At 37.2% G+C, this 25,244-nt stretch overlaps 1 protein-coding gene across 1 annotated transcript; it reads left to right on the top strand.

Moving 5' to 3' along the window:
• Window positions 1–15,091: 15,091 nt before the first annotated feature.
• LOC122731942 (vomeronasal type-1 receptor 1-like) lies at window positions 15,092–15,994 on the top strand. The gene has a single exon (XM_043972182.1). The coding sequence runs from the start codon at window positions 15,092–15,094 to the stop codon at window positions 15,992–15,994; it is 903 nt and encodes a 300-aa protein (XP_043828117.1).
• The last annotated feature ends 9,250 nt before the right edge of the window (window positions 15,995–25,244 follow it).

A 25,244-nucleotide genomic window follows, 5' to 3' on the forward strand; every position in this document is an offset into this window, starting at 1 on the left:
ATATAAAATACCTCTTTGGAAAACCAACAGACCTGGAAAAGAGATCTAAGAGGGGCAATTTAAGAACAATTGGACTGCCTGAGGAGCATGACCAAAAAAAAAAAAAGAGCCTGGACAGTATATTTCAAGACATTATCAAGGAGAACTGCCCAAATGTCTTTGAGCCAGATGAAAAAAATACTTTGCAGAGCCCAACAATCCAATTCACATGCAAGTAATGGTATCAGCTTATCAATGTCATGATGCTCTTTGAGAATGAACAACAATTCCACACCACCAGAAATGAGGTGCCATAAATATCGTCATACATATAGGTCCTTTTTAAAATTTTTTTCCTCTATGTCTTTTGGAATATAGACACAACAATGATATTGCTAGGTCAAATGGTATTGTGCTTTTATAATCCTTTGGACATAGTTCTCTGAGGGCCAAAATTGGATATACGGAGCATTAATCTCCCCTTTGAACTTTCCCTTTTATATATTCCTCCCAGGCCAATAAGAAAAGGAGCCTCTGAGCTTTAGTTCATAAAGGATCAGGTTTTATTGCTTGGGAATTAATTAGACCACAAAGGTGAAACCAATTAGGGAAATAAGGAAGTAGAAATACAGAAAGATAGTCTTAGCTCTAAGCTTAGCCTATGGAACTTAGGCTTAAACTCACCAACCCAGTCAGTCTGTAGTTACTCAGCAGTCACCTGAAATAGAGGATGAAACACGTGCTCTGACAGATCCCCGGAACGCCACCACACTCAACACCAGCCCAAAGACCGCCCACCCCTTGGGCATGCATGCCTCCCACAAGTTCCCTCCCTTCCATTCGTGTTCTGTTTTTTCCTCCCCAAAAAGGGGAGGTCTGGTGTCCCATTTTCCCTCCCCCAAAAGGGGAGATCCTTCTCAGTAGCATACATAATCTCAGGGTGGGCCAGATGTGGCCCCTCCCAAATGATTCAGCTAAAACTTACGATATTAATCTTTACCATAAATAATTTTTACCACAGTTCCAAATTGCTCTCAATAAGGGTTTGATCAGTTCATAATTCCATTAACTTCTTAGTTTATCCCTATCCTCTGCAATATTTGTCATTTTCCATTTCTCTCCTATGAGCTAATCAAATAGAGAATTGTTTGAATTCTAATAAAAGCTGAATTGGAGTATTTCTCTTTTTGTATATGGCTATAGAGAGCTTTGAGTACATTGAAATCCATTGGCAGTACAAAAGTCAAGATGACTAGCAATGTTTTTTTTGTTTTGTTTTGTTTTTGTTTTGTTTTTTAGTGAGGCAATTGGGTTTAAGTGACTTGCCCAGGGTCACACAGCTAGTAAATGTTAAGTGTCTGAGGCCGGGTTTGAACCCAGGTTCTCCTGACTCCAGGGCCCGTGCTCTATCCACTGCGTCACCTAGCTGCCCCCGACTAGCAATGTTTTAAGATTCACTGGATTACCTTGGCATCTTCAATGCCTGACCTAGCCCTAAGCCCGACATTTTGGCTACTGAAGTCACCTTCATGGCCATTGGAACATCTTGTTCTGATCTGCTGATTTTGCTGGGGAAAGTCTTCACCTGTTGTGCTTGACAACCCTGAACTCACCAGCAGGTTTGAGGCCTGTTGGCTACCCTCAAATTATTTAGTGTCTCCGCAAGGAGAGTTTATTAGGGTTCACCTGCTGTGGATGCTGCAGGTTCTAGGAGTGACAGGTAAGAGTTGGATCAAAGCCATGAAAAGGGCTTGGCAACCCTTCAAGTAAGAGGCGTGAGTGCTCCTGAATACCCCATACGACACAGAAGCTCAGTGGTACCATGGATAGAGCACCAGGATTGAAGCTGGGAAGACTTCTTTCAGAGTACAAAACTAGCCTGAAATGCTTATTAGCTCTATGACTCTGGGCAAGTCACTTAACTCTACTTGCCTCAGCTTCATCATCTATAAAACGAGCTAGAGAAGAAAAAGGCAAACTACTACAGTATCTTTGTCAAGAAAACCAACAATGGAGTCACAACCAGCCTACCATGATTGAAAAATATACATAGGTAATATTATATGAAATGAAATGCATAAAATTTAAAATTCAAGCTATTACTTCTCTTTACCTTTATCTCTACTCTAAAGAACCATTTACCCCTTTTCCCCCTACAGACCCCCCCAAATATAAAGATGCCAAAATTCTATACTGACCCATATTTATGGTTGGACTTCATGCATTCATTTATACTATCAGAATCAATTGTTTATGTAAGCAGAACTCCATTATCAGGAGCCCATCACCTAGCAATCCTCAAAGGTACATCTCTTTCCCTCTGACATTCAGTGATCCTCACTTCACCTTACTTTTCCCCTAAAGCAGAGAAAAGTTAATCTCCCACCTGCTCACAAATGCTTCTTTGGAGTTTGCAAGCAATTGATAAACATTATTGATTGGATTTAGCACAAGGGAAAAGCTATTTTTATGTTCTTGCTTTTGATACATACCATGGATTTCTTGTGAAGGCAATATTAGTTTTCCTGCAAGTGACATGATAATAACAGCTCTACAGGGAAATGATCACAGACACAGGTCAATGTATAACTTGAGATTCTACCCCACATGTAACTACTGAGAGAGACTGAGAGAGACAGAGAGAGAGAGAGTTTGCTATAGCTTTACCTATTGTCCTGACAATGCAGATCAGTCAGGTAAGTGACTTTTGATCTTAAAGACAGAAGCATATAAAGTTTCTTTCAAAAGGAAGCCATGGATTTGGTTCTCTAGGTGCTGATGTTGGGAATGGCGAAGAATCTCTACCTAAATAAGCATCATTCTCTGATTTTGGGTCAGAAAGTATTTTGTGAATTATTTTTAGGTGAGTCTGAGGCATCTCTCTGTTGCTTCTATGTTCTGGTGCCTTCTAGGTTTTTTCATTATATTTTGTTTAAGCGTGGTGTACATAAATGTGGCATCCTAAAAAGAGTATTTCTGCCCTAACAAGAAAACCCAATATTTTCTTTTACCTAGTCAATCATCAGTTGGTGAACTAATGATAGGATCTGTGATTATTAACACTGATGTTGAAACAAGGAGTATTAGAATTAAAATAAAGCCTCTGGTCAGAGGGGAGAGAAAGCAAATATTATCTAAGGACCTGGCAGAAGGAACACACAGTCTTGACTCTCTTGCAGTCACTTACAGATAGTTTGGGTGCCAAGACAGCAGGATTCATCTTCAGACCTTTCGTACTTCTGAAATCTAACTCTATGTGTCACTTCTATCACAGTTTTCCAAGATGTGAAGGTGACCAACAAGTGGAAAGTGTCAGTTGGTACAGAAGTAGCTATAACAAAAGCTCCTTAGGCTGCAGAGTTATTCCTTTACTATGCCTGGCATCCAAACACTTCCAGATATCAAGCCCTCTATGATATTCAAATAACCAGCTTTCTCTTCCTGCAGCAATAATTAATATAGAGTGTCTAGAACTTTGCCCAAGGCACCAATTTTAGGGGGAAAATACTTAGTTGAAATGGGCAGCCCTGGAGCTACAGTTAACTAAAGTTAGCAGATAGTTACAAGAAATAATTAGCTGAAATAGGAGGATGCCAATACATAGTAAGAATAGCAATTGTTGGCATTTATATACTTGTTTAAAGTTTACATAGGACAATAAATAAATTCTCTCCTTCAGCACATACAATGAGGCAGGCACTGCTATGATACTCACTTTACAATTATGGGAACTGAAAAATAAGTGAAGTGAGTTGTGAAAGGTCTGTGAAGGATTTTAACTCTGGTATTCATTAGAAGACACAAGGTACACTCTCCATTATAGCATAGTAGAGTCCCCCCTCCTCTGACAGAATTTTCCCTTTTGTATTAGGCACAATGTCTTCCTTAAGTCTTGATTTAGTCTTCCTTCCCCTATCCTTTTTCTCTCCTTCCATTATCATTCCCTCTTTTACTGCCCAGTAAAGCTGTCACAGAGCAAATTTTAATGGCTCATTTATTCCTAAATGAGCCTTTACAGAGTGTGACTCATGTCATAAAAGACAAAGAATCAGGGGCATGGGTTTAAATTCTGGTTCTGCCATTACTTCCTAAATGACTTCCATTACTTCTCTTGTGACCTCAGTTTTATTAGAAGAAGAAGAAAAAAAGAAATGGATCGGATAGCCTTTATAATTCCTTTCAGCTCTATTTCCCTTCACTTTAAGTGAAAAGACTGGAATTTTATATCCCAATCCTTTGGTAACAGAAAAAGTAATACTGACAATTCAAAAATCTCTCTCAGGTTACCTGCCAGATTGTAATGCTGGGGTGGATGAAACATCCCCCAAAAAAGCCACATGATTTTTTTACAAGAAAAGTATATCATAGAAAATGACATTAGTTTGACCTTGAAGAAAGTTAGGAATTCCAACAGTAAGAGTTAGCCAAAATTTTCTCACTGCTATTTTTCAGGTGTCTTTACAAATTATATTTATTTTTAAAAGAACTACATAAAAAATCCCACTGGGAAAAGAAGAGTGGTCTTATGTGTTTGTAGAAATCCATAGTCTGAGTAAAGTCCCCTGGCAAACTTGGAGTAGACCATTTTACAAAAACATGCACCAAGCCCCATAAGTTTCCAGGGCCTGCTTCAAAGGACTTGGGGAAATCAAAAGTCTGATAAACTAAGTTCCTGTTTTCACAAGGACAATCTCACCTTAGTGAAGGGCTGAAAAGAGAGAAATATAAAATGTGAATGCCAAATAAAACCTCCTAAGAACACAAGAGTTATACAAAATGTATCATCTGTGTTTCCAGGGAGGAAACTGAAAGATTGTTTTATAGTAGCAAAAAGCTCTTTAGCATTTTAAGGTTTATAAAACAATATTTTTCATAATAAAAATACTTTTTTCTCCCAGTCACTGGCTGAATGAGGGAAGAGATGCTCACAACTGATTTTTTGAGTATTACAGATTCTATGTGAAGAATGTTCCTACATAAGTATTCCTTCTATGATCCCTAAACAAAACAGGTTAAGATTTTTCACAGTAGAGGAGAGCCCCTGAGAAAGATTTTTTTTTTTTTAGTGAGGCAATTGGGGTTAAGTGACTTACCCAGGGACATACAGCTGGTAAGTGTTAAGTGTCTGAGGCCGGATTTGAACTCAGGTACTCCTGACTCCAGGGCCGGTGCTCTATCCACTGCGCCACCTAGCTGCCCCCTGAGAAAGATTTTTAATCAAAATGCCAATAAGATTATTTGATATTTTGTAGAGAAGTGTGGAAAGGTTTAAAGATTCCCAGTGGTTTGTGATAGTTAACTGCATGGGAACAGATACTGAATGAGAATCTAGTGTTTGAAAAGCATAGTGGAAGATACAGAGAAATAAAAAAGAGATGATGCTTATCCTTAATGACTGTATAATTAGTTTACTGAGATGAGAAAAATAATTGAAAAAATGGGGTGAAAACCAAGATTTATATACTGGTACAAGGCAAAAAGAAACATCTGTTATTTGTCATGGTCTGCAAGTACAATGTGTTTAAAAAAACCTGATAGCATTTTGGTAAAGAAAGATTTATTTTCCAGGAAAACATCCTTAGTTTTGGCACTATACTTCACCCCTGTCAAATATCATGGCAAGTATATTGCTAAATTCTGGATACAACAACTTAAGAAAGACATTAATGAAAAGGTGAGTATCATAAGAGTAAAAGGTCTTGAGATCATGTCACAGTATCAGTTGACAAAGTTGAAGGTATTGTTGTTTAGCCTGAATAAGATCAGACTAAAGTTCATACAGGACATGATTTGAAGGGCTGTTCTGTGAAATAGGTATCAGATTTGTTCTGCTGGCCCTAGAGAACTGAAGTAGAGGGATGGGTGGATATTTCAAAGAGAAAATGCAGGGAACATGGGGAACAGAACAGAGACCAACAAACAAACAAACACTAATACCACCGCTACAATCCCAACAACAACGCCCTAACACTTAGACATGTCCAAAATAAGGTTGCGCTGCCTAATGAAATGTTGCATCTATTTCCTTCAGGAGTCTTCAAATTAAGGCTATCCGACAACTTGTCAGGTATAGGAATGCTGTTGTGATTCCTTTCAGATATGGGTTGTATTATTGTATTGATGTAGAGACCCTCTCAACCTTAAGACTATCATATTCTATTTCACAAAATATTATATAGTTACCTGAAATAATAAAATATTATATAGTTACCTGAAATAATAGATCATAAGTTTTATTAAAAAAAGAAAACCTTAACAAAATAAAAACATTTTAAGGAAACAAACACAAAAATGATAAATGAAAGAAATGAACCATTATATTTAGAAAATATGAAGAATTGACTGGAGAAACAGGCTTGAGGTTCAAATTACAACTCAGACACATGCCAGCAGTAAACTTAGAAGGAGGATATAAGTAGTGGGGAATAGGGATTGTTAAGGTCTCTTGTAGAAGATGGGATTTGAGCTGAGGCTAGAAGCAAGCCAGAGAACACAAGAGGTGAATATGAAGAGGGAAAGAATTCAAGGTATGGGGGGGGGTCAATAGGAAAAAAAGGAATGGAGTGTTATTTGAGAGGAATAGAAAGGGGGAAGCTAGGTGGCACAGTGGATAAAGCACCGGCCCTGGATTCAGGAAGTCCTGGGTTCAAATCTGGCCTCAGACACTTGACACTTACTAGCTGTGTGACCCTGGGCAAGTCACTTAGCCCCAATTGCCTGGCAAAAAGAGAAAAAGAGAGACAGAGACAGAGAGAGGGGGACAGAGAGAGAGAGAAAGAGAGAGAGAGTGAGAGAGGATTAGAAAGGCAAGGATCTCTGGATCGTAGACTGCATGGTTGGGAGAAAAGTATAAGGAAAGTTAGGAAGGGGGCAGGTTGTGAAGAACTTTAAAAGCCAAATAGAACATTTTTTATTTGATCCCAGAATTAATAAGGAGCCATTAGAGTTTAGTGAGTAGCAGATACAACATGATTTTGTCACATTGGAGTTTTATTTAGATCAGTTTGCCAGGAGAATGAAGTATGAATATGGTGGGGGGGAGGCATATGGTTAGGAAAGCAGCCTGTAGGCAACTGGAATAATCCAGTCAAGAGGTGATGAGTACATGTACCAAGGTATTGGCTTTGTGAGTAGAGGGCAAAGACTATATGATGCTATAAAATTAAAAAAAAACATAATTTAGCAACAAAACAAATGTGTGCAGTTAGTTCTAGAAAGGAGTCAAGGACTGATTCCAATTTTGTGAGTCTGGATGACAGAGAAGATTAAATTACTATCAACTCTAATAGGAAAGTTTGGCAGAGGAGAGGGTGTGATGGAAAGGATATAATGTTCTATTTTGGACATGGTAAGCTTGAACTATTTATGGGATGTCCAATTAGAGATATGCAAAATGAAGTGAGTGGTAGAAAATGGCATATTAGAGATAGGCTAAGGCTGTATAAATAGGTTTTAACCTAGTGTGTTTGTTTTTATTTTTGCCATAACAAAAAATGTGTAAATACTATTTTTGGATATATAGAATATATTCCTCTTTCTTTGATTTTTCTGGAGTTCGCACCTAAAAGTCACATTTCAGGATCAAATGGACTCCTGACCTATTAAGCAACTAAAATTATTCACCAATTTTTAAAACGGTTCAAAATCATTTTGGGTCCTGTACCACTCTGGCAATTCTGTGAAATCTATAGACCCATTCTAAAGTACTGTCTGTAAATGCATAAAATCAAATAGATAGGATTAGCAAAGAAACCAATTAAATTCAAATGACCAAGTAGGTTTTTTTTTTCTTTATAAATCTCCATAGAACCCCAGAAGTCTATTCACTTTCTTTTAGTGATCTGTAGCTTCCAGGTCAAGAATCCTTCATTTTTAAGCTAAACTAATTAAACTCACCAATTGTTTCATGACTTCTAAGGTAGGTATCATCTTCTACCAATTAGTCAATCAAGTGAAATGCATGCAAGTGCTTATTACATAGCAGGCCACATGCTAAAGTAATTTATATGAAAGGAAAAATTTCAAGGACGTTATTTTCAAAACTTAAGTGTAGATACATGTGTACTTGAAAGTTCAGTCTCCCTGATAATAAAATTAACAATTCCTATTAGAGAGCTCCAGTTTTCTTTGTTTTTTTAACATGACATGTACATGTAATAAGATTGAATATAATTGTATGATTACGTTTTATGTTATTAGTTTGCAATTTTCCATGTATTTTGATGCTTTGATAATTCATTGCCTTTAAATATCTTAAACAATCTTCCATATCCTTTTGAATCAAAATAAACTTTTTGAACAAAATCTATGGATTTCATCCATATTGGGAACTCACATTAAGGAAACTCCTTACACAGTAAGGAAACCAATTCAGTTCAGCAACTTCTCTATCCATTCTAAATAGACATTACACTGGAGGACATAACTGCTAGATTTTTCTATTACCACCAATCTGTATGTGTCAGAGGCAGGACCTGAATCTCATTCTTTGGAGCCAATTCTCCAACTACTACTGGGGGGCTGACTCAGACATCATCTGGGCAAAACAAGTGGGCCTAAAGTCACAGCCCCTAAGGGAGACTATAAGACATTGTCAATCTGGAATGTCCATGATAATTGCATGAAGAGCATAGCATTGAAAGAAAAGATAAGGAAAGGTTACCAGGATATCTGCCAAGCCCCTCTACATTCCTCAACAAATAAATACACAAACATACAAGTGAAACTGATACCTTTAAATGACAGCTAGTATTGAATTTCTAAAATTTCATTCCTAGACTTAGGTTATTTCCTCCTTAATTTCATCAGCTGATTTCCCATCGTGAAGAAATTTCCATCCAAGGACCACAGCCTCCTGATTGATGAGTGAATCACAAAATCTACAATTTCAGGAAGAAACTTTCATCCATAATTCCTTTCCCTTCCTTCACAAATGTCTGACCGTGTCTTCCATTGTGTCTGAAAACTGCTTTGTTCTTTTGCAGGATTGATGCCCTTCCATGAAACAAAATCCCACTCAAATACCAAAAAAACTACTTCCAGGTTTTTACAAAATATACTAGCATTTTCTTTGGGAAATCATTGATGGATTATTTAGTTTGTTTTTCGAAGAGAGAGTTACACATGCTTTGTTTAATGTTTTTTTTTTCTAAGAGAGGGTTACTTAAGTATTCTATTTCTTCTATTACCATTGAGAAATTATAGTTTTGGAAATATTAATCAATTTCACTTAGATAACCATATTTATAGACTTATACCTGGGAAACAGTTCTAATAATTGATGTAAGTTCATCTTCATTGATGATATATTCAACATTTTTATTTCTTATTATGGGCAATTAGGATTTCTTTCTTTTGTAATCAAATTAACCAATTTTTTTCACTTACTTTTTAATTTTCATAAAATCAGTTTCTGTAACAGATTAGAAGGAATGCAGAAAGCTGGGGAAAACTTTACTACACATGTCCCTGATAAAGACCTCATTTCTCAAAGATATAGAGAACTGAGTTGTACTTGTAAGAATACGAGTCATGGGCAACTAGGTGGTGCAGTGGATAAAGCAATGGCCCTGGATTCAGGAAGACCTGAGTTCAAATTTGGCCTCAGACACTTGACATTTACTAGCTGTGTGACCCTGGGCAAGTCACAACCCCAATTGCCTCACCAAAAAAAAAAAAAATATATATATATATATATATATATGAGTCATTCCCCAACTGATAAATGGTCATATAATATGAAAAGGCAGTTTTCAAATAAAGAAATAAAAGTCATGTATAATCATAAGAAAAATACCCCAAATCATTACCGATTAGAAAATTTAAAATTAAAGTAACTGTGAGGTACCACCTCTCACCTATCAGATTAGCTAATATGACAGAAAAGAAAAATGTTGCAAAGATATAGGGAACTTGGGACACTAATGCTCGCAGATCTGTGAACTGATCCAACTATGCTGGGGAGCAATTTGGAACTATGCCCAAAGGATATAAAATTGTGCGTTCTTTTTGCTCTAGGAATATGGTATTTCTGTATCACAAAGAGATTTTTAAAAAGGGAGGATGAAAGCCCCTTTTTGTGGTGGCAAATAATTGGAAATGGAGGGGATGTCCATCAATTAAGGAATGGCTGTACAAGTTGTGGTATGTGATTGTAATGGAATATTATTGCACTTTAAGAAATGAAATGCAGGATGATTCAGAAAATCCTGGAAAGACCATATGAAAAGAGGAAAAGTAAAGTAAGCAGAAGCAGGAAAATGCTGCACAGAGTAACAGTAATATTCTATGATAATCAATTATGAATGACTGAGCTATTCTTGGTGAAATAATGATCAAAAACAATCTAAAAGGACTTATGATGAAAAATGATATAAACTTCCAGAGAAAGAACTGATAGAATATGAATTCAGAATGAAGCATAATATTTTTTACTTTATTTTTTTGGTTATTTTTGATGGGGGGGGTCTGTGTTCCTTTCACAATATGACTAAATTGTAAACATGTTTTACATATTTTTCATGTAAAACCTATAACAACTTGCTTACTAAATAAAGGAGAGGGAGAGCAAAGAGAAAATTTTTAAAATATGTAACTTGAAAGCAAAAAAAACATAACCTTACAAATTATTTTACATGTAATTGGGAAAAATAAAATATTCTGTTAGTTTAATGAGTTCATTTTTTTTACTTTCTTTTTTGTTTGTTTGTTTTTTTGTTTTTGTGAGGCAACTGTGGCTAAGTGACTTGCCCAGGGTCACACAGCTAGTTAAGTTAAGTTAGTTAGTGTTAAGTGTCTGAGGCCAGATTTGAACTCAGGTACTCCTGACTCCAGGGCCCTATCCACTGCGCCACCTAGCCACCCCCATTTTTTTTTACTTTCAATTTCACTAATTCCTGCTCTGCTAATTAAGATTTAAACTTTGTCATTTAATTGGGTTTTTTAATTAATTTTCTATTTTTAATTGTGTGCCCAATTTATTGACCTGCTGTTTCTCTATTTTATTCATTTAATTGTGTAGAGATATAATTTCCCCCTTAATACTGTCTTGATTGCCTCCCATTTTGGTAAGTTGTCTCATTGTTCTCATTCTCTTTAATGGAATTATTGATTATTTTTATAATTTGTGTGTGGGGGGGTTGCCTGTATCATTCTTTTGTTTTCTTGTTTTCTTTATTTATTTAGAATTTTATTTTCCCCCACATATATGTAAAAACAATTTTAATGTCCATTTTTAAAACTTTGTGTTCCAAATTCTCTTCCTTCCTCCCATGCCACCCAACACCCTCAAGAATACAAACAATTCAACATAGATTATACATGTGGAGTCATGAAAAACATTCCCACATTAGTCAGGTTGTAAAAGAAAACAAAATTTTTTATCATAAAAGTATTTTATTATTCTCCAGTTACATGTAGAGATGGTTTTCAACATTTGTTTCCATAAGATTTTGAGTTCCAAATTTTTTCTCCCTTCCTCCCTTCCCTTTCTCCTCTCCTAGACAGAAAGCAATCTGATAATCAGTTATATATGTACAATCACATTAAACATAATTCTGCATTAGTCATGTTGTGAAAGAAGAATCAGAGCAAAAAGGAAAAACCTCAAAAAAGAAAAACAACAACAAAAAAAACAATAGAAATAGTATTAATAATTCCCTGGAATATGGTGTCTAGACTCTTTTTCTGATCATGGCTTTCTTTTTTTGTTTGTTTTTTGTGGGGCAATGAGGGCTAAGTGACTTTACCAGGGTCACACAGATAGTAAGTTTCAAGTGTCTGGGGCTAGATTTAAACTAAGGTCCTCCTGCATCCAAGGCCAGTGCTTTATCCACTGCGCCGACTAGCTGCCCGCATGATCATGGCTTTCAGGTAGTCCAGTAATTCTTAGATTTTATTTCCTTTATCTACTTTTCAGATCAGTTGTGTTTCCAATGACATATTTCACATTTTCTTCTATTTTTTTCAGTCTTTTGATTCTGCTTGACAGATTCTTGGTGTCTCATGGAGTCATCATTTTCCATCTGCACAATTTTAATTTTTTTGTTTTGTTTTGTTTTGTGAGGCAATTGGGGTTAAGTGACTTGCCCAGGGTCACACAGCTAGTAAATGTTAAGTTTCTGAGGCCGGATTTGAACTCAGGTACTCCTGACTCCGGGACCGGTACTCTATCCACTGCGCCACCTAGCTACCCCCACAATTTTAATTTTTAAAGCCTTATTTTCCTTAGTAAGCTTTTGCACCACCCTTTCCATTTGGCCAATTTTCCCCATTTGGCAATTGTACTTTTAAGGAATTGTTTTCTTCAGTCAATTTTTGTGCTTCTTTGTTCCAGTGTAACTCTCATTTCTCTCATTTCTTTTCCCATTTTTTTCTTTGTCCTCTCTCATTTGATTTTTAAAAGCATTTTTGAGCTTTTCCAAGAAGGCTTTTTTGTCTGGAGACTAGATCATCTTCCCGCTTGAGGCTTCACTTGTAAGCATTTTGGCAAACTGATCTGAGTTTGTGTTTTGGTCTTCCCTTTCACCATAGAAGTTGTCAATGGTAATAGTCCTTTTTTGTTGTTAACTCATATTGTAGCTTATTTTTAAACTTATATAGTTGAGGTCTGCTCCTGGGGTACAGGCATCACTATTGTAAACATCTCGTGCTGGGGGACGGGGAACAGATCACCATTGGCTTTATCTTCTGAGGCTTCTGTGGCTTTTGAATTCCTCACCACTCTTGGCTTGTTCCCTGTGTGGGGAACACTTGACTTAGCAAAGTCAAGTCTGTCCTGTGGGTGCTTCAATAGCTTGCAGTTTGCCCTCCCAGTCAGGGATGGCAGGTTTCACAAATGGCCTGCTATGCCAGCCTTCTGAACCAGGACCAAGAGGCCTCAGTGACATATTTATGCTGTGGCCAAGAGCCTCCTGCTGACCTGCCCAGACCCCCCTCTGTGGTATGCCACTTTGAGCTGCCTGAGTTGAGCTGTCCTGCTCTTAGCCGCCATCCCCTTTCACCCTAGTAACACAGACCTTTCCTAAAGTCTTCTAAATTATCTCAAGTAAGAAGCTTGTGCCCCTCTGTCTTTTTGTAGGTTCTGTAGTTCCAGAATCCATTTAGAGTCTTGATTTTATGTTGTTTTTGAGGGAAACTTAGAAGAGCTCGGGCAACTTCCTGGCTTCTCTCCATCTTGGCTCCACCTCCCAGACAAGCTAATGCTGAAGCCAAAAAATCTTAAGAAAAAAAAACTAAACAAAACAAAACAAAAGTTTCAATCTGTATTTAGACACCATCAGTTGTTTCTCTGGAGAAGGATCACATTTTTTATAAGTCCTTCAGAGTTGTCTTCGATCATTGCATTGCTGAGAATAGCCAAGTCATTCACAGCTGATCATCTTACAATATTGCTGTTACTTTGTACACTGTACATCTCACTTTGCATCAGCTCATGTAAGTCTTTCCAGGTTTTTCTGAGAGCATCCTGCTCATTATTTCACAGTTACTATTGCTAACGTAATTTCCTTCCATCCTACTCCCTCCCTATGTCATTTACTCTGTTCTCTATCTCCTTTCACCCTTTCCCTCCTCAAAGGTATTTTGTTTCTGACTTTCCCCTGCCCCAATATGCTCTCTCTTCTATCATCTCCCCCCTTATCCCCTTCCCTTCCTACTTTCCTGCAGGGCAAGATAGATTTTTATACCCAAATGAATATATATGTTATTCCCTCTTTGAGCCAATTCTGATGAGAGTAAGATTCACTCACTACTCAGCACCTCCCCCATCTTCCCCTCCACTGTATAAATTTTTCCTTGCTTCTTTTATTTGACTTTACCCCATTTCACCTCTTCCTTTCCCTTTCTTCCAGTGCATTCCTCTCTCACCCCTTAATTTAATTTTTTTTAAAGATATCATCCCTTGGGGGAACTAGGTGGTGCAGTGGATAAAGCACTAGCCCTGGATTCAGGAGAACCTGAGTTCAAATCCGGCATCAAACACTTGACACTTACTAGCTGTGTGACCCTGGGCAAGTCACTTAAACCTCATTGCCTCACAAAAAAAGAAAAAGATATAATCCCTTCATATTCAACTCAGATCTGTGCCCTTTGTCTAAATAGACTTCAGGGTTACCTTTTAATGATTCTCTTGGGTCTTTTACTATTGAATTAAATATTCATTTTCTCCAAGAAGGATTTTATTTAGCTTTCCTGGATAGGTTATTCTTGCTTGTAATCCATTCTCTTTTATCTATTTAATATTATATTACAATTGTTCTACTCTTTTTGGGGGGGGGCGATGAGGCTTAAGTGATTTGTCCAGGGTCACACAGCTAAGTAAGTATCAAGGGTCTGAGACTGGATTTGAACTCAGGTCCTCCTGATTCCAGGGCCAATGCTTTATCCACTGCACCACCTAGCTGCCCCTGCAATTGTTCTACTTTTAAATATAGTAATGCATAAATTTTGTGTGATCCTGACAGTGGTTCCATAATATTTGAATTGTGCTTGCAATATTTGCTCCTTGGCCTGGGAGCCTTGCAACTTAACTATAATATACTTGGTAGTTTTTATTTTGAATCTCTTTCAAAAGTGACAGAATGATTCTTTTTGATTTCTATTTTACTTGCTGATTTTAAGATATTAGGGTAATAATTTTTTGAAAGATGATGCCTAGGCTCTTTTATATCATAATTTTAATGTGGTCCGATAACTCTTAAACTTTCTCTCCTCAGTCTATTTTCTAGGTCAGTTGCATTTCTAAAGAGAGATTTCATAATTGCTTCTCTTTTTAATACCTTCTATTTTGTTTTCTTGCTTCTGGAAATCTCAGGACATCATTAGTTTCCACTTGCAAATTTTAATTTAAAAAATATACTCCAGTAAAATCTGTGCCTCCTTTTCCATTTATCTGATTATGCTTTTTAATTGGTTCTTTTTTCAATATATTTTTTTCCATTTGGATGGTCCCCTCAATAATATCTGCAACCTCAATAGTGAAAATGTAGATACAGTAGATGAGGACATGTGGAAATTGATTTGGAAAGCTTTGCATCTACAATATTCTAAATGACTCTGTTTCTCCTCAGGTTGCTCTGGATATGACAGAAATTCTGTACAAGGTAAATAAAGGATGATCTCTCAAGATGAAGTCCTGTGGATTGTCTTCCTGATCCAGTTTATAACTGGTATTCTTGGAAACAGTTTCCTTTTTTGCATGTATACCTTTAATTATATCACTGGCTACAGGAAAAGATCCATAGACCCAATACTCATCCATTTGGGCTTTACAAATGTCATGTTGCTTCTGTTCAGGGGAATCCCAGAAATGATAAGGGTTTGGAGACAGGAATATTTTCTGAATGAAATTGAGTGTAAAGTCATAATTTACCTGCAAACAGTATGCAGGGGTCTTTCTCTCTCTAGCACTAGCCTCCTGAGTGCATTCCAGGCCATTACCATCATTCCCAGCAGCCTTTTTTGGACTCAGATAAAAGTCAAAGCCCCAAAGTATGTCTTACCCTGCTGTCTTCTTTCTTGGATCTTCAATCTTATGATAGATGTGTTTGTGCCCCTCAATGTGACAGGTCCAAGAAATAGCACAATTAAAGGGAGAATGAGCTTGGGCTTCTGCTCCCTGGATGTAAATGCCATGCGTCCTTTAAAACCCATAATCTGGAAGTCTCTCTATGATTTTATATTTGTGGGCATAATGGGCTGTAGTAGCATCTACATGGTATTTATCCTATATAGTCACCACCAGCGAGTCAAGCACATTCACCATACCATTCTCACCTCCAATTTTTCTCCTGAGATCAAAGCCACAAAATCCATTTTGTTGCTAGTGAGCACTTTTGTCTGCTTTAGCACAGTCAGTGGCCCCTTTTTTATATATATGCAAAGTACTCAAGGCAGCATTTCCTGGGCATATTATGTCTCTGCCTTTCTATCCATGTCCTTTCAATCAGTCAGCCCCTTTGTGTTGCTTAGCAATGATACTCAGATGCCCAGATCCTGTTTCTTCTCTAAGGCATGACAAATTTCTATGATGGCCCTCCTAGCATGATCTTTGATCAAATCCATTTAGAACCTTTTAAACTCTGAATGGAATTTTAGAACTTGACAGAATCTCAGAAGGTATATATTTAAGGAGTTTTTAATGGTTAAGTATAGACACTGAAAGGGTCTATTTAGAGATTCATAGAGATTATATAAAACATGGTGGGGGAAGTTAACGTAATTTCACTAACCTTTAATTGAACTTTGTGAAAGCTAAGCAAGAAACAAATCTAGCATAGGAAAGTTAAGTAAGTAACTTGTATTTTCCCTGGCCCCACCTCAAAGCCCCTAGCACAGAAAATTGTGTTACAAAAAGTTGAGGCCAAAGATGCTTTCTTAGTGTAGCTTATTAGGGCACCATTCTTACGATGTATTCATATGACAGAAAAGAAGTGCATTTACTTTATGACAAGAAGCCCTATTATGTATATAAAGGATTTAAATGATAACTGTACTGACATGTAGCCTACTTAGAATGATCCCTCATCTGTCTACTTTCTACAATTTTTCCTTATCCATTCTTATCCTAGATTTTAAGACAAAGAAAGGGTATGCTTGGACATTTCCTTTTGTAATGTTAGAATTATAAAATCTCTGATTAATAGATTGGCTCTGAAAATCCAGAAGTAAATATATTTCCTTTAATATAAAATTAATTACTTGGATGATTGTAATTTCTGATATGTCACCATTAAATATTATTATTAAATAACGTTATACACTGTAAAAATTCCCTTCCCAAAAACTTTTTTGTCATCTTCCTTCTTTTCTTTTCCCTTCTTTTATAATCCTCCTCATCATGTAGTCACCTCTTCTTCCTCCTTATTCTCTCTCTCCTTAATCTTTGCCATTTCTCCTCTTCCTCCTCATCCTTAACCTTCTCTTTTCCCCTCATTCTTGTCCTCCTCATTCTCCTCATCCTCCTTGTCCTTCTCTCCTTCTTCTCCTCTTTCCTCTTCCTCTTTCTTCTCCTTTTCCTCTTATTCTTCTTGTCTCAAAGTTAAAATAATATGTGTACTATCATAAGTATACAAGGAATGCATATATACAGGGCAAATGTGTGACACAGTGAATAGAATACCAGGCTGGAAGTCAGGAAGACTCATATTCTTAAGTTCAAATCTAATCTCAGACACCTACTAGTTATATGACCCTGTGCAAGTCACTTAACTCTGCTTACCAGAGTTGCCTCATCTGTAAAATGAGCTAGAGAAAGAAATGGCAAAGTCTGATGCAACTGGAAAACATATATATGTAATATAATATGAAATGAAAGGTATAAAATTAAATACTTAAGTTATTATGTTTCTTGACCTTTATCCCTGCTCTCAACAACCATTTACCGCTATTCCCCCAACAGCTCCCCCAAATATAAAGATTCCAAAATTTTATCCTGACCCATACTTATGGAAGGATCTCATACATTAACTTTTTTTTTCATACATTAACTTATACCATCAGAATCAAATGTTTAGGTAAACAGAACTCCATGAGTAGGAGCCCATCACCTAGTAATCCTCAAAGATTCATCTCTCTCTCTCTCTCTCTCTCTCTCTCTCTCTCTCTCTCTCTCTCTCTCTCTCTCTCTCTCTCTCTCTCTCTCTCTCTCTCTTTCTCTCTCTCTGACATTCAGTGACTCTCGCCTTACCATCCTTTTCACCTAAAGCAGAGAAAAGTTGCTTGAGCACCTGTGAGCAGGTGCTCAGAGTTTCCAATTAATCAATAAACATTGTTGAATGGATTTAACACATGAGGGAAAAGCTATTGTTTATGCAGTTACTCCCTACACATAGCATGGATATATTGTGAGGATGATATTAGTTTTCCTGCAAGTGATGTGATAATAACAACTCTGCAGGGAGATGATATCAGACACAGCTAAACTTATAACTTGATACCCCACTCTATATGTAACTACTTAAACAGAGACAGAGAGAGATCTACAGCTTTAATACACTGTCCTGATAATACATAGCAGGCAGGTAAGTGACTCTAGATGCTAAAGGCAGAAGTCTAGAGGGAAAGTTTCTTTAAGAAAGGGAAGTCATTGCCTTAGGCTTCTAGGTGCTAACATTAAGGATAGGGCAGAATCTGCCTAAATAAGCATTATACTGCTTCTTTGAATCACCAAGCACTCTGTGACTTATTTTTAGTCAAGGCTGAGGCATCTCCCTTTGCTACTTCTCTTTTCTGGTGTCTTCTAAGCTGATTCAGAATATTGTGCATAAGGGTAGTTTTCTTAATCATTGCATCCTAAAGGGAATATTTCTGCCCCCAAAACAGAACCCAAGATTTTCTTTTTCCTTGTCAATCATAATCTAGTGAACTGGTGATAAGACCTGTCGTTATTAATTCTAAAGCTGGTTCAAAGAGCAGATATCATAGAATTAAACTCCAACCTCTATCAAAGGGGAGAAAAAGTATGTAATATCTAGGGACCTTTTTAGACTCTTGAAGTAGTCTTGACCCTCTTGCTGTCACTTACAGTAGTTTAGGTGCTAAGACAGCAGAATTTATCTTCACACCTTTCATTATTCTGAAATCTAACTCAATGGGCCACTTTTGTCATATTTCTCAGAGCTGTGGAAAAGGTGACCAACAGGGGGAAAGTGATTATTGGAACAGAAGATGCTGTCCAAATGCTCCTTAGTCTGCAGAAATTATTCTTTTCCTCTGTCATGCAGAGACTTTCAGACGCCCATGTCTCGATGATATTCTAATGCCCAGATTCCTCTGCCTGCAGCCATAATGGTGATAGTTTCTATGACTTTGTCCAGGGCACCAATTTTAGAAAAAACATGGTCAGAAAGTACAGATCTGGAGCATCAGAGAAACAGTTAAAGTAAGCAAAAAGTGACCAGAAATAATTAGCTAAAACAGGAGGCTGTCAATACATAATAATAAAAAAAAAACAATTGCTAGCATTTACTCAGTGTTTCAAAGTTTACCCAAGACATTATATATATATATATATATATATATATATATATATATATATATATATATATATATATATATATTCTCCTTCAACACATCCAGTGACCTTGTGAGGTAGGTGTAACAAAGAAGTTACATGACTTGTTCAAGGTCACAAAACTATTAGTTTCTGTGCAGGATTTTAACTCTTGTCTTCATTAGTACAATTCTGGTGCACTGTCCACTCTTCCCACCACTGTACAATGCCTCCTCCCCCTCCCTAAATGAAAACAGACTTTTCCCTTTTGTATGAGGCACAAATTCATTCCCCTATTGTTTATCTGTCCCTGCCCTTGATTCCCTCTATCACTGTCCAACATTCCCTGTGCTTCTACTCACTTAAAGGCATTCCTAAAAATATTTAATGTCTTCTCTCACTTCATAAATGGGTCTTTATTTAGAAGACAAACAAGCTGGGGGCAAAGTCTGTATGGGCATCATGTCATAAAAAAAAAGAATGAGAAGAGCTGTGCAAATTTGGGTTTTGCTACTTACTGCCTAAATGATCTCAATCAATTCATTTCTCTGTGGTCTTAGATTTTTTTTTTAATTGGCAGAAAGAAAGTAATGGATCAGACAGCCTCTACAATTCCTTCTAGCTCTATTTCCCTTCACTTTGAGTGAAAAGACTCTGGGATTTTCCATCTCAATCTTTTGGTACCACAAAAAGTGATACCAACAAATCAAGAATTTCTCTTAGGGCTCCCTGTCAGGTTGTAAGATTGGGATGCCTGGAACACCCTCATGGAAACCGTATCATCTTTTCTTCAGTTTCTCAATTTACCTGAGTCAGGAGTTATGGTAGACATCCTTGACTCATATTAAGTAGGTTGATATAAAAAGAGTTGAAAATACCTGTGAAAAAGTCATTACTTTTTTCTGCTATTATTTGTTTTTGCACCATCATGTTTAAAGTGAAGGTCATATTTTTAAAGGCATTTATTGTCTACTTGGTGCCAGGAACTAGGCCATGAATATAAAATATTAGGAATATAAAATATAGGTAGACTAAACTTTACTGTATGCAGAGACCAGGTAATTGCATGCAAACTTTGGAAATAAGGTTCAAGAAATCTTTCCTTTCTTCATTTAGCATAATGTCAATTATGTAATAAGTACTTACATACTTTTGACTTGATTGCTTACTTGGTAGAAGATGCTGCCCATCTTGGAAACCCTGAAACAAATTATGAGTTTAGCTAATTTAGCTTAAAAATCAGGGACCCAAGTTTGGCCTGTTGATCACAGATACCTGAAAAGGGCTGTGAATAAATTTCTGGGAATCTCTGAAGATTTATAGGGGAAAATATTTCTTCATTTGTATTTAACTGGTTTCTTCAATAATCCCATGCATTTGATTTTATGCATTTCCAGCCAGTATTTGAGAATGGGTCCACAGTTTGCAGAACTGTCACAGGGATCCAGGACACCACCACCCTGCGCCCCCCCCACGCAAAAAAAGTGTTTTGAACCCCTGCTATAAGCACTGGTGAATAAACTCAGTTTCTTGACAGGTGAGAAGCACCTTTGATTGTGCAACGTAACTTTTTAGACCTAAATTCCAGAGAGGTCAAAAATAGAGGAAAATATCATAGACATTCAAAAATAGTATTGGCACATATTTTTGTGATGTAAAAACCAAAAACAAACATACTAAGTTATGATGCATTTATATAGCATTACCTTCTCTCTCAAACCATCATATTGAATCACTAACTGTACTGGATATTTCCAATTAGACATCAGATATTTCAAGCTCATCATGTCCAAATCAGAAATTTATTTCCAAAGTTTAGGGGCAAATACCCAGTCTCTGCATAAAGTAAAGTCCAGTCTCCCTGCTAATAAAATTAACAATTCCTATTTGATAGAGATCTCCAGCATTCTGTGTGTTTTTTAATATGGCATGTATATCCAGTAAAACTATATGACTGAGAATATTTTTTTAGTTCTTGTTGTGTATTTTGATCCTTTGATAATTCACTGTCTTTAAATATATTTTTTTTAATTTTAGCAACAAATATTTATTTTATTTTTTCTAGTTAAGTGTAAGGGTAGTTTTCAACATTCATTATCATAAGATTTAGAGTTCCAAATTTTTCTCCCTCCTTCTCTCCCTTTCCTATGCCCTCCACAAGATAGCAACCAGGTTATATATGTACAATCCACAAGTGCTCTTTTTATCAGTTCTTTCTATGGGGGTAGATAGTAAGCTTTGTTATTAATCCCTTGGGATTGTCTTAAATCATTGTATTGCTGAGAGCAGTTAAGTCATTCACAATTGCTCATTGAACAATACTGCTGTCACTATGCACAATGTCCTCCCAGCTCTACTCACTTCACAATATATCAGTTCATGAGTCTTTTGAGGTTTTTCTGGGATCATCCTGTTTGTCATTTCCTATAGCACAATACTATTTCACCACAATCATATATTGAAGCTTCTTCCATCGTTCCTCAGTTGATAGACATTCCCTTGGTTCTCAATTCATAGCCACCACAAAGAGTTGCTATAAATATTTTTTGTACAATTTTCCCCCTTTTCTCTTTTTCATGATTACTATTGTTAACTGTTTCCCTCCCATTCTATTCCCTTCCCCATGATATTTATTCTATTATCCATCTTCTTTCATCTTGTCCCTCTTCAAAAGGGATTTGCTTCTGATTCTCCCCTCTCCCAATCTGCCCTTCCTTCTTTTGACCCTCTCTCTTTATCCCCTGCCCCTCCTTTTTTCCTGCAGGGTTAGAGAGATTACTCTACCCAATCGAGTATGTGTTAATCCCTTTTTTTTTTTTTAGTGAGGCAATTGGGGTTAAGTGACTTGCCCAGGGTCACACAGCTAGTAAGTGTTAAGTATCTGAGGCCGGATTTGAACCCAGGTACTCCTGACTCCAGGGCTGGTGCTCTATCCACTGCACCACCTAGCTGCCCTGTTAATCCCTTCTTGAGGCAACTCTGATGAGTTTAAGGTCTTTGAGCCTTTTCTGATGAGTGTAACATTCATTTACTGCCCTGCTCCTCCCCCATCTCTTCCCCCACTCCATAAGCCTTTTCCTGCTTCTTTCATGTAGGGTTTCACCTCTGCCCTTCCCCCTCCCCCAGTGCATTCCCCTCACCCCTCAATTTAACCCTAAAGATGTCATCATGGCACAGCTAGGTGATAGAGTGGACAAAGCATCCACCCTGGACCCAGGGGGATCCCAGTGAAAATCTGGCCTCAGACACAAGACTGTCACCCACTGTATGACCCAAGGTATGTCTCCCAACTCCAATTTGTTATGGTTCTCTAGGGTCTTATATTTGAAAGTCAAATTTGCCATTCAGTTCAGGTCTTTTCATCAGAAGTATCTGAAAGTCCTCTTTTTCATTAAAGTTCCACTTTTCCTCTGAAAGATTATACTGAGTTTTGCTGGATATGTGATTCTTGCTTGTAATCCCAATTCCTTTGCCCTCTGGAATATCATAGTCCATGCCCTCCAGTCCTTTAATGTAGAAGCTCCTAGATCTTGGGCTATCCTGAATGGGGCTTCAAAGTACTTGAATTCTTTATTTTTTGGCAGCTTACAATATTTTCTCCTTGACCTGAGAGCTCTGAAATTTGGCTATAATATTCCTAGTAGTTTTCCTTTTGGGATCTCTTTCAGGAGGTGATTGCTGGATTCTTTCAATTTCTATTTAACCTTCTGCTTCTAAAATATCAGGGAAATTTTCACTAGCTTCCATTTATTCCATCCTAATTCTTAGGCATTTATTTTCATCAGAGACCTTTTGTACCTACTTTTCCATTTAGCCAATTTGACTTTTCAAGCTGTTGACTTCTTTCTCATGTCTTTCCTGCATCACCCTCATTTCTCTTTCCATTTTGTCCTCTACCTCTCTAACTTTATCTTCAAAGTCCTTTTTGAGCACCTCTATGGCCTGAGACCAATTCATATTTTTCTTGGAAGCTTGAGATATAGGAGCCCTGACATTGGCATCCTCCTCTGAGGGTGCACCTCGATCTTCCTTGTCACTGAAGAAACTTTCTATAGTCCTCACCTTTCTCTGTCTACTCATCTTGCCTTTCTTTTACTTGCCTTTTAGCTCCTTAAAGTGGCTGCAGTATCCCAAGCTTCAGAAGGTCCCAGGTGGTATGATTTAAGGAGGAGTAGTCCTTCACTCACCTGGCCTGTTGCCTGGTCCTTATATGACCCCAGACCAACTTGCTAATCAACCAGCTTTGTGTGTTGTGGTTGTCAGTTCTGATGAGCCTGTGCCCCTCCCCCATGTGGGCCACTGCTATTCAAGACTACCTCCTGGTTCCCAGCAGGGGTGAAAAACCCAAGTTCTGCCTTAGCACCAGCATAGACCCCTGTAGTCTCTCCCCTGCCAAGGGCTCAGCCCTCTCACCAGACTGTGAGCTCAGTTCCAAATGACACTGGTGCTTCGGATGATTCAGAGGCTCTGGGGGTTTCCCTCTCTGGTGAGGCCTTCTTGGGACTGGATCTGTATCAGGGTTACTGTGGGGTTGGGCTCCACTCCTGTCTCAGCACAGCAGCTCCCTCCTTCTGACCTTCCAAGCCATTGTTGGTTAAAAGATAATTTCAGCACATTGTTCTGTGGGTTTTGCTGCTCCAGGCATTGTCCTATGGCATTATTTCGATGTTTTTTGGATTGATAGTGTCATGAGTTTGAGAGCTCACTGCCTTTCCTCTGCCATCTTGGCTCTGCTGTCTTTAAATATCTTAAATATGCTCAATATTTTTATCCTTTTTAATATAATAATATATATAATAATAATATATATAATAAGCTTTTAAAATCATATCTATTGATTTTATCCATATTGGAAACTCACAGTAAGGAAATTCCCTCCACAAATGCAGATCTACTTGTTTGCAAATTACAGTCAGCCATTTTCTTAGAGCCCAAAAGTGTTTTATTTGCTACCAATTCTTTAAGTACCATCCATGACTGACTTGGGCATCATCTGGACAAAATAAGTGAGTTTAAAGTCAAGCACTCGAAGGGTGATCTTAGGACATTGTCAATATGGAATGTCAATTGAAAATGGACAGAGAGCATAGAGTAGAAAGTAGAGCTAACAGGAGAAGATTACTGAGATATCTTCCAACCCTCTCTACCACCCCTCAACAAATACACACACATACTACCTTTAGAATAAGAGTCCCTTTTTGTTTAAAAATGGAATTAATCTGTTTTTAAAAAGAAATATAATATATCAAGATTTTGGAATTGCCTCAGAAAATGGTATCAACCATGCCTTTAAATATATAATAAATATCTCTCTTTGGAAGGTCATTCTTGTTATAACTGAACAGGACTTCTGGGTAGAAGGTTTTCATAGAAGATTCCAGAAGCCTTGAAAGTCATAAGGATCATAATTTCAATGATATAGGGATTTTCTGAGGCAATTCCAAAATCTTGATATATTATATTTCAAATATCACCAGGGATGATAAAGGTTCTAGTTTCATTTAAGCAACTCATATAGATTGGGGATATACACAGGAAAACTATAATGAAATCATGATTTCCAAAATATTTTCCCCTAAACAGGGACATGGAAGGTTTTACTTTCCCTTCTATCATTTCAGTCCCTAGATAGAGTAGACTCAAACATAAAGCAGTCTAGAGACGTTATTTGCCTCCTGTTTTTACTTCCAAATCCAGCATGGGTGTTGAATGAATCACTGCTGTTGACTCTTGGATATCTTCGGAACTTATTTTTTGTGGCTGGCTGCAAAATCTAGCATAGGTTTTGGTTCCTGGAACTCTGGTTACTCATCATTACAATGTTTTGAAGATCACAAATTTGTATTTGTCTCCCATAAACCTTCATTACAAAGTAGGAAAGTTCAAAGGAAAAAGGGGGGAGGGGAACAGCATAGGTTTGTATTCATATGGCCACATATTGGCTACTAGTGGGGAGGGTTCATGGCTTTTTGTCACTCAGAGCCTCAAACATGACTTTTATCTCTGTAATGAGTCATATAGGAAGAAGAAAGGTGCTTGATTTGTCTAATTAACATTTTTAAAAGTATCTTCCAGTTCTAATTCAGCAATGAATCTAAAAATCTGCATCATCTTGACCTGGCTTAGAAACCAGATCTATTTTAAAACATCTTCATTTGCTCCAAAATCTAATGTAAACATGAGCATAAGTTTGGGGTTTTGCCAGTCCAACATTTCCTAAATACAAGTTATTAAAATTTCATAGAATGATCACTTAATAAATACTGTTGGTAGA

Source organism: Dromiciops gliroides, chromosome 6, assembly GCF_019393635.1.
Source record: "Dromiciops gliroides isolate mDroGli1 chromosome 6, mDroGli1.pri, whole genome shotgun sequence".
NCBI lineage: Eukaryota > Metazoa > Chordata > Mammalia > Microbiotheria > Microbiotheriidae > Dromiciops > Dromiciops gliroides.

Bases quoted from the DNA above. Each gene is read 5' to 3' on its own strand.
- LOC122731942 (XM_043972182.1), top strand. From the start codon at position 15,092: ATGATCTCTCAAGATGAAGTCCTGTGGATTGTCTTCCTGATCCAGTTT.